Source organism: Lolium rigidum, chromosome 5 (genome assembly GCF_022539505.1).
Source record: "Lolium rigidum isolate FL_2022 chromosome 5, APGP_CSIRO_Lrig_0.1, whole genome shotgun sequence".
NCBI lineage: Eukaryota > Viridiplantae > Streptophyta > Magnoliopsida > Poales > Poaceae > Lolium > Lolium rigidum.
In genome coordinates, this window is record NC_061512.1 from 225,094,677 (window position 1) to 225,105,076 (window position 10,400).

General features: G+C 53.0%; 1 protein-coding gene across 1 annotated transcript; it reads left to right on the top strand.

Annotated features, from left to right (window-relative positions):
- The first annotated feature begins 6,641 nt into the window (after positions 1-6,641).
- Positions 6,642-9,651, top strand: LOC124651761 (plant UBX domain-containing protein 10-like). Its single transcript, XM_047190798.1, has 4 exons — positions 6,642-7,217; positions 7,373-7,582; positions 7,669-7,836; positions 9,421-9,651. Exons 1-4 carry the CDS (start codon positions 6,642-6,644, stop codon positions 9,649-9,651), a joined length of 1,185 nt encoding a protein of 394 aa, XP_047046754.1.
- The last annotated feature ends 749 nt before the right edge of the window (positions 9,652-10,400 follow it).

A 10,400-nucleotide genomic window follows, 5' to 3' on the forward strand; every position in this document is an offset into this window, starting at 1 on the left:
AGCGAAGCTCCGCCGGACTTCTACCGCCACCGACACCACGCCGTCGTGCTTGTCGGATTCAAGAAGGAGCTACTACTTCCGCTGCCCGCTGGAGCGGGGAGGTGGACGTCGTCTTCATCAACCACCCGAACGTGTGACCGAGTACGGAGGTGCTGCCCGTTCGTGGCGCCGGAACCGATCGTGATCAAGATCTTCTACGCGCTTTTGCAAGCGGCAAGTGATCGTCTACCGCAGCAACAAGAGCCTCATCTTGTAGGCTTTGGAATCTCTTCAAGGGTGAGACTCGATACCCCCTCGTTGCTACCGTCTTCTAGATTGCATCTTGGCTTGGATTGCGTGTTCGCCGTAGGAAAATTTTTGTTTTCTATGCAACGTTATCCTACACTGCGAACCCGTCTCCGTCGAGAGGAGGGAGCCCTCCCCCACCTCCACCGTCTTCTTCCCGGCCCCCGGCAGCTCCACCTCCACCACCAATTTGTCCCTTTCCTTGTTCTCCATCGACGATACCAGGGATGCCCGCTTCTCCTTATACAGCTCCAGATTAGAGCCATATTGGTTGAAACCGTCCCCAAGAGCTATGCTACCCTGTCCCCGCTCCCGTCCCAGCAGCGGAGCGCTCCACGACCCCAGGTTGGCGCCAGGAGACTTGGTCCCTAATGGTCCCGAGCCCACCGTGGCATTGCCCTTGCTCCCCTCCAAGGCCTTCTCATTATTCTTCTTGCGCCTTCCATGTTTGTTCCATTCCTCATCAGATGAAAGATCATCAGAGAAGTCATCATCGTGATCATCCCGCGGTCGCAGAGGTGGCAGACCCCCAGCCCCTCCCCCCGGCGCACCACACCCGGTGGCCATTCAGCTTGCACTCAAAGATTTGCACCGACCCCTTGATCCTCTCTAGATGGCGACACTGAAACCTCATCGGCACCGGTTCCGTGTCCCGCTTCAGGACTGATAGCTCCTCCACATCGATAGCCCTTCCAATCATAGAAAACGCCGCCATCAGCCGGTCCCTCTCCATAAGGTCCTCTGACACCCCTGTCATCCTTACCCAAGTGGAGGGCAACACCAAATTCAGCTTCGGGGAGATGAAGCCCTCTCTGATATCGGTGTCGTGCTTGCTGAGCGAGAGATACAACTTGCCACTCCCAGTGTAGATCCATAGCGTCTGTCGCGATGGGAACCCAACAGAAAACTCCTACTTCGACAGCTTCTTCACCTTCCAGTCCCACAACTCATCCACAAGATGCTTCAGCTCATCCGAAAGCTTCTCCTCGGTCAGCAAGGCCGTGTTGAACTTGATTATGGCCGTGAACACTTCGATGGCCCCCTGACCCGTGTGCAGCGGCTCAATCTCAATGTTGAAGAAACCTCCCTTGTAAACGCATGTCCCAAAGTCTGTAACCTCAGACCCTTTCCCCTGGTCGGACAGCTCGCCGAGGTGTGCCCCTCCCCACTGCACAAAACGCACAATGGCTCAAACGTACACTCGGACTGGAAATGCCCTCCTCTTCCGCACTTGAAACACTCTCCACCTGCCAGAGCCCCTGGTCGTTGCACCGCCATCTTGTTCTTCCCCTTCTGCGACGCCACCACACCCCTTGGTGCCAGCGTCATGTGCTTGCCTTTTGCCTTGGGAGGCGATGATACGGGCATGGAGGCCTATGTGGAGCCCCGATTCAGGACTCCACCAGCTTATTTATCCTAGTTTATGTAATGGTCATATGTGGGCCAATTAGGGTTTTTAATAAATTGAGTCAGTTTGGTTTGGGCCTGTCCAAACCAAGGTAGAGAGGCCCACTAGGGCTGGCCGGCCACCCCACCCCTCATATAAGTGGAGGTGCGGCTAGGGTTTAGGGTGGTTCAAGTTTAGTCTAAAAGATTAGGGTTTCCCTATTGCGTGTGATCACGTGTATCATCCCTCCGGGGGTACGGCGCTGTCGTTATCTATTATATCCGCTGCGAAGGTTCTTGTGTTCATCAAGGATTGTCTAGCTCTTGGTTTGAGGCGTATCGTTCATCGATCCGTTGCGTGCTGGATTCGTTCCCTCTTCTCCAGGCTGCGTTCATCGCGTTGTTGGGAGGAATCACTACCCCAGGTTCTCGCTGTGAAAGATCGGGCATCAACTTAGGTGGATTGGCTTGGATCCACCGTATCATGTGGTATCAGGCACATGCTGCTGTTGTCCGTCGCGGTCTCCCTAACCCGCAGAACCAGGGCGTTCCCCTTATCTCTTACCGGAGCCACCCTCCTGCCACCTTGGCGCGTCGGCCCGGATGAAACCTTCCAGAGTCACCGCCGACGGAGGCCTCGCCGTCACACGGGGACCACTCTCAGATCTGGAATCCCCAGATTCCTTCTCTGATTCTGACGAGCTACCCGCCTCCAACTCGCCTTCCTCGAGCTCCTCCAGGACCCGGCGTCCATCCCCTTGGGCCTCGTCGACGTCAACCCGCCACCGGCCAGGCTGCACCTCCGTGCCGTTACCGGCACCGCCGCCATGGCGAGATTTGGAACGCCAACCTTCTCGCCCTGTACCGACCTAGCGCTTCCCTCTGGTGCCGCCGTCACCGCAGCCGCGGACGCCCGCCATCTTGTCGCGACCTTCCTTCTTGCCGGGCTCTCCATCGGCCTCACTGCCGGACGCTCCGGCGATGATACGGGCATGGAGGCCTATGTGGAGCCCCGATTCAGGACTCCACCAGCTTATTTATCCTAGTTTATGTAATGGTCATATGTGGGCCAATTAGGGTTTTTAATAAATTGAGTCAGTTTGGTTTGGGCCTGTCCAAACCAAGGTAGAGAGGCCCACTAGGGCTGGCCGGCCACCCCACCCCTCATATAAGTGGAGGTGCGGCTAGGGTTTAGGGTGGTTCAAGTTTAGTCTAAAAGATTAGGGTTTCCCTATTGCGTGTGATCACGTGTATCATCCCTCCGGGTACGGCGCTGTCGTTATCTATTATATCCGCTGCGAAGGTTCTTGTGTTCATCAAGGATTGTCTAGCTCTTGGTTTGAGGCGTATCGTTCATCGATCCGTTGCGTCTTTGGATTCGTTCCCTCTTCTCCGAGGCTGCGTTCATCGCGTTGTTGGGAGGAATCACTACCCCAGGTTCTCGCTGTGAAAGATCGGGCATCAACTTAGGTGGATTGGCTTGGATCCACCGTATCATGAGGTATCAGAGCAGAATCTTCTCAGTAACTTAGGTGGATTGGCTTGGATCCACCGTTCTCGCTGTGAGCAGAATCTTACTGTTGGGAGGTATCATGAGGTATCAGCTTTCTGGGTTGCTCACGGCGAGGTGTTGTTGATCGATCTCTTTGATCGGTTTGCATCGGAGAAGATTAGCTCTAAGATCGGAGGAGTTTGGCTCTCGGTCGAAGGAGGTTGGTTGGAGGAAGTTTGGTGTTGTTTGGTGCAGTTTGGAGGTCATCCATGGCTGTTTCGGAGGTCAAAATCGCGAAAAATCGCGACCGGAATCGGGAAGAAGACGAAATTTCGCGACCAGGAAAAATCCGGTCCGAAATCCGGTCAGCCGGGCCGGTGACCGGGCAGCTCGGCGTGGAATCCGGTCAACCGGGCGGCAAACCGGGAAGTTCGCAAAAATTCGTCCGGTTGTGTTCCGGTCCGATGCATCCGGTTGGCGACCGGTCAACCGGGCCAGGGACCGGGCTGGCCGGTCTGGAGGCCGGTCTAACCGGGCCCTGGGCCGGGCTGGCTCAGGCAGCTGCGGTTTTTCCTCCGGCGGTTTCTCCTGTCGTTCCGGTGGTTTCTCCGGTGATGCTGGCTCATGCTGTTGATGATGTTACTCCAATGTTTGGTGTTGACGCACATAGGAGTGACGATGTATATCATGACTACCTCGGTATGAGGATAGGTACCAAGTTTGACGCATCGCAAATCAAATGGCGGTTGGCTAGTTCTGCGACACCGACGGAATTTCAACTTTGGGAATCACACATTGAAGGTGGATTTGCGAGATGCAAGGAGTTTGATAGTTCTTTTGGTGGCCAGACGGAATTTGCTATTGCATATCGGCGTGTTGACGATGTTGTGGCTAATTGGTACCGTAATGCTCTCATCGTTCAGGGTATCGTTGGTCTGCGGTCTAGCTGGGCAGATTTCAAGCAGTTTCTACGACATTGCTTTAAGTTTGCGAGCTTGACTAAAACGGTGGTGTGCTCTAACACTACCGTGGAGGAGGTTGTTCCCGTATCGACAGTCATTGAGGAGAGGAAACCTGGCTCTGATACCAAGAGCACTACTGTGACTGTTGAAGAGGATGTACCATTGAGCGGGCTGAATATGCAACTCAAGAAGGTACAAGATGATGCTTGCAAGACAGTTGACAAGGTTCAGCGGTGGAGTTTGTTTCAGACTCAGTGCTATATCAAGGGCAAGGCTTGCAAGTTGATGATTGATGGTGAAAGCTGTAAAAATGGCATTAGCAAGGCGATGGTGACAGCGTTGGGGTTGTCTACATGGCGTCTTCCTGAACCTAAACGTCTTGAGTGGTTGAATAGCTGTGGTATGCTGAAGATTACTCACAAGGTGCGTGTGCCATTTGCAGTTGATGATTATGTTGATGAGATCGATTGCGATCTGTTGCCATTGTAGGTGTGCGGATTGCTACTTGGGCGTCCTTGGCAGTATGATCGCAATGTGACACATGCTGGGCGAGCAAATATATATTCTTTTATGCATGGTGGAAAACAGCGGACTTTGAAGCCTATGGGTGATGATCATATCAAGTCCGATGTGGAGTTAGTGGTGTGTAAGGAGAAGTTGCACAAGCTTAATATGCAGCATAAGGTGCATGATGTTTCGAGCATTGATGTTGGTGATGTTTCAGCCAAGCCTGTAGATGACAAGCAAGTTCTTGTTGGTGACAAGCCGGATAAAGCTACACTTGTTGTTGATGTGGATGTTGCAGCATGTGCTACAGTTCCAGTTTGTGTTGATGCCAGTATACAGACTGATGATATTTGTGCTGATGTTTCAGTACATATGGCGCAGATGCGCGTGGGAGGAGTGGGAGGCGAGAAGGTTAGAGAAGCCAGTGCTGATGGTGTTTCAGTCCGGTGCCAGGGCCGGCCGACCGGCTCCAGGACCGGCCGGGCCGGTCAACCGCCCGGTCAACCGGCGCCTAGACCGACTGTGGCCGAGCGCGTCAGTGGAGATGGTGGGCAGCGGCACTACCGTGCTAGGAGTACTGCAGTCCAGTTTTCCGCGACACCGCGGATGCATCGAGGCAAGGATGGACGTGTGAGACATCTATGTGGCCCAGGATTTACACATCTTGTGCAGGGTCATGTGCAGCGACACAAGGTTCCATCAAAACCTCGCAAGAAGAAGGAATTGGCGCCAAAGTCCAAGCTCATATGGAGAAGAAAGGAGGCGTCAAGTGTTGTGTCAAGTCAAGCAGGCCGCGAGGGAGGATGTGGTGTGGAAGGCAAGCAAGACTTGAGGACGGCGAGGACGTGTCATGTTCATATCACGTCACCTTTTCCAGAAGACCCTCACACGTTGGGGACAACGCTTCTTGAAGGGGGGGAGGATGATACGGGCATGGAGGCCTATGTGGAGCCCCGATTCAGGACTCCACCAGCTTATTTATCCTAGTTTATGTAATGGTCATATGTGGGCCAATTAGGGTTTTTAATAAATTGAGTCAGTTTAGTTTGGGCCTGTCCAAACCAAGGTAGAGAGGCCCACTAGGGCTGGCCGGCCACCCCACCCCTCATATAAGTGGAGGTGCGGCTAGGGTTTAGGGTGGTTCAAGTTTAGTCTAAAAGATTAGGGTTTCCCTATTGCGTGTGATCACGTGTATCATCCCTCCGGGGGTACGGTGCTGCCGTTATCTATTATATCCGCTGCGAAGGTTCTTGTGTTCATCAAGGATTGTCTAGCTCTTGGTTTAAGGCGTATCGTTCATCGATCCGTTGCGTGCTGGATTCGTTCCCTCTTCTTCAGGCTGCGTTCATCGCGTTGTTGGGAGGAATCACTACCCAGGTTCTCGCTGTGAAAGATCGGGCATCAACTTAGGTGGATTGGCTTGGATCCACCGTATCAGGCGAGGAGGATTCAAAATTTGAATCGCCCCCCGCATCGCCCGCTCCTCATGTCCGACCTTTGCTTTTCGTGTTACTATACATCTCGGGGTAGGAGCTGTCACCATGTGTTTTGCCATTGCTAAATAGCAACGGGTGGGTACCTCCAGTTCCAAATTAGTTGACACAGTTTTTTTCCCCAAAATGAACGAACCTACACTAGGCCGAATTAATCAGACCAAAACTGATTTAGAACGGAGGCGGTAGTAGAAATAATGGCACAACAGGAGATTGCAGCTAGATTGTCGTACACTTTTCAAATCTCTCACTGCTGAAGTATTGACACGCCTATGAAGAATCCGATGTCCTTTGCTTCACAGTGCATGAGAAAAAAGCACAAAGCAACCCAATTTGCTCCCTTTATTTCCTTCTTTAACAAAAGCAAAGCATATCACATTTCTTAAACCGAGTGCTCACCAGGGCAGCCGCTTTTAATCCAAAGAGCAAAACGCCCGTACATCAGACCGAGCGTACCACTTCAATTTCCTGAACAATCCTGGTAGCCGCTAAGAGGTATAGCTGTAGCATTCAACCATGTCTTCAAGTTCAAGCTCAGCAAGAGAGGGTGCAGCCGAGAGCTCACGGAACTCCTGCAGCGGCTTCGCCAGGACCGTGGCGAGGCTCCCGGCCAGCATCATCGAAGGGCTGTCGAGGTCGATAGCTCGCCGTGCTCCGAGGAGTCGCCCACGGGGCGTCCAGGTTCACCAGGAGCAACCACCCCAGGCGCCTCCACTTGCTCCTCCTTCTCCTACCCCGTTTGTCCCAGAGGAGCTCTACTTCTTCAGCTCATTCGAGCAGCAGTACGGCAGCCACCACCCCTTCTTCTACGGGTGCCGTTTCAGCGAGGTCCTGGGGATCGCCCGGCGAGAGGGCAAGCACGTGTTCGTGTACCTCCACGACCCGGACCACCCATACACCGGGCCCTTCTGCCAGAGCACGCTCTGCTCCGACGTGGTGGTGGAGTTCCTCGACGCCAACTTCGTGTCGTGGGCAGCAGTCACCGGCAGAGGAGAAGGGTCGGGCATGGCCGCATCGCTGCAGCCCGGTACCTTCCCGTTCTGCACCGTCGTGGCTCCAGTCTCTGGCGAAAGCATCACAGTCCTACAACGGGTACGAAGCCAATTTAACTGAATGGATATGGACACGGTATCAAGAAGCAAATGCACATATATGGACAGCATACTTACTGAATAATTGGTCTGATACTCAAATGTCTCATATTTGTATGATAATAAACTAGCACATACCTTGTGTCCTCCTTGCAGGTAGAAGGGCCAGTTACGGCGTCAGAGCTCGTGGAGATACTACAGAGAACCATTGATGAGCAATGCGCGGCTTTCAGAGCCTTGACTGCCGACGAGCAAGCTGCAGCATTCAGAGCCTCCAGGGCTGAGGAAGAAGAAAGGAGAAGATCGGCTCTACGAGTAAGACAAGAGCAGGACGCCGCTTACCTCGAGTCGCTTCAGAAGGATCAGGTAGAAACAATATTATTGCATGTCTCTGCTGTGTACAAATAATGTACTTGTCCTGCTTCACATGTGTATGAGCTTTGCCAATTCAGGAAAAACAAAGATCCACCAAGGGTCTTCACGAGGGAATCGTCGTAAAGCCAAAGGCAAGCCCGAAATATCCAGGTCAAGCAGCAACAGAAACAGACAAGGCAACTCAGATTAGAGCACCGACGCATAAGGAAACTGCGCCTTCACACAGAAATGAAGCAAATACCAAGGTAAGAAACCTGACCGAGTCTAGTTGGTACGCTGCCGATAGCATACGGTGACCACATCAAAGGTTGAGGTTCAGTTATTTTGCCAACATGTAGTGTGCTCCTGTTATGCATAAAGGGGCTTTGCTGAAAACTGCTTTCAAGCGTGTCAAACATATATCAGAGACATCCATGTAGTAGTTAGAGCATCTCCACCGGTAGCCCCCAAATAGACGCCGGCAGGGGCGCCGGCACTGCATCCTTTATTTGGGGGAGCTGTTCCCACACCGGCGCCCCCAAACAGGCGGCCCCGATAGAATTTTTTTACACAAACTACATATTATGCTTAAAGTTTCATTTTAATGTCATTCCGAGGAATGAATAATATTTTCGGGCAAATCCGAGTAAAATATTATTCACTCCTCAACCCCGGATGACATATGAAACCTGCTTCACCTCTAACCTACTACCTCTACTGGCCACTTGGCTCTATGGAGGTGGATGATCGCCCGCTGCTCTCTCCGGTTGTCTCTCCCCTGCTCTCTACGGTGATCCTCAATCGATGATCCCCTGCTCTCTCCGCCACGAACGTTAAGTAGGCGGCTCTATCCGCGGCCACCGCCTCCTGACGCAGCTGCCGCTCCAGGTCCTCCCGTCGCTGACGGTGATCCAACTCCTGCCTCTGTAGGCGGAGCTGCAGCTCCGCCAAACGCCGCCGCTCGCAGACTTCCTCCTGAATCCGCGTCTCCTCCCGCTGCAACCGCCGCAGCGCAAGCTCCTCCCACCCCCTCTGATGGCGCACCTCCCACCGGCGCTGGGTCAGCTCCTCCCGCCGCCGCTCCGCCTCCTCCCGCTGCAGCCGCTCCGCCTCCTCTCGTTGCCGCGCCACCTCCTGCCGCGCCACCCGCCGCTGTCGCGCCTCCTCGGTCACCCACAGCCGCCGCTCCGCCTCCTGGTCCTGCCGCTCGTCCGCGACATAGGCATCTACGGTCGCCGCTAGTGCCGTCTCCTCCCACGCCTCGTACGCTGCGAGCTGCGGGTCACCCTCCACGACTTTTACGGCCGCCTCTAGCGCCGCCTCCTCCCACGAATCCCACATTGTGCTATTTTCTAGGGTTTTTGCAGCAATGGCTGGGGAGGAGGGATAATATAGACCGCCGGCGAGGCGGGAAACCTCCCGCTCGGTGTCGCGGTAGGAGAATTTCCCGTGCGGTGTCGTGGCGGGAGCGTCGTGGCGGTAAAATATCTCGCGTGGCGCCCTGGCGTCACTGACAGGCGGCTCCCACGCCCAAAATTTTCAGCATCGCGAGGCGCCGGCGCGCCCGATTCGCGCCCTTGGCGAAAGGGCCGGCACGGGGTTGCCGGCGATTCTATTGGGCTCCAAAATTGGCCGACGCCGTATGGGGCGCGCCGGTGCGAGTCCATTTTCGCTCTCGGCCCCCAAATTGCTATCGGGGCCGCTATCGGGGGCGCCGGTGGAGATGCTCTTAGTAGTAGTGTAAATTTGTGCAATGAGACAACTTAGATTATAGCTTATTATAGCAACTTCCACACAGGCAATTATAAGACGGTGTCGACCATTTAACATCTATACTGATTTTTGTGCAGATAATGATAAGATTTCCCAACGGCCAGAGAAGGCAGCGGGGTTTCCTTCACACAGACACAATAAGAGAAATCTACAAGTATATCAATTCCTTGGGCATACCAGGAATAGGACAATATCAACTTGTGCGGAGCTACCCAAGGAAAACTTATGGACATCAGCAGCTGGCGATGACTCTTCGAGATGCAGGTTTCCATCCAAGTGTGACTCTGTACATTGAGAAACTTCAGTAAACATGTCATAATCACGAAACCAGATACAAATTTGATGCAAATGATGTAACACAAATATTTCTAAGTATGTCTGGATAGTTCCATTTGCCACAAGTCTTAACAGCCACCACAGTAGGGTGACCCATAACACATCATGTATGTCTTCACATACATGGTTTATAACAGAGGAAGTCTGATTATAACAGAGTTTACGGCACCATGTCATGACCCTAAATCTCAAAGGATACAACAATTACATCTACAACACAGGTAGAATTGTAATCATAGTTTGACCAACAGAAGCTGATGGATCTCACAGCCTGGACCGCACCGATACTGCTGGGGAGCTTGCAGCCGGTGTCTCCTCCTGATCGGATGGCACCTGCAATGACTCTGACTTCTGCATCTTGTTTGAAACTGACATAGACCAACCGCAGTATCTCACAGAAAAATGATCTTCCACCTTATTATCCATCTTTAGTAAATCTGCAATTCTTCGATTATTCTCCTGCGTTGGAGGGAGCTCTTTCAACATCTTCCCAGCCACTTCAAGTGATTGCAATTTCTCTTGGAGGTTCTCCTCCAAAGCTTCATCGGATTCCCGACGTTCACGGAGGAGGGATACAAAATGCTGCCTTTGAAGAGTCGCCACATCATCGTAATTGATCCCCATAAAAGTGGCAGCCTCAGCACCTCCACCGATTTCAGGATAATCTAGTTCGCCCCTCAGTCCGGGCTTTATGGGTTTTTTTTCGATAAAGGATGCTTTA

Bases quoted from the DNA above. Each gene is read 5' to 3' on its own strand.
- LOC124651761 (XM_047190798.1), top strand. From the start codon at position 6,642: ATGTCTTCAAGTTCAAGCTCAGCAAGAGAGGGTGCAGCCGAGAGCTCA. The intron at 7,218-7,372 runs GTACGAAGCCAA...TCCTCCTTGCAG, and splicing joins GCATCACAGTCCTACAACGG to GTAGAAGGGCCAGTTACGGC. The intron at 7,837-9,420 runs GTAAGAAACCTG...ATTTTTGTGCAG, and splicing joins GAAATGAAGCAAATACCAAG to ATAATGATAAGATTTCCCAA.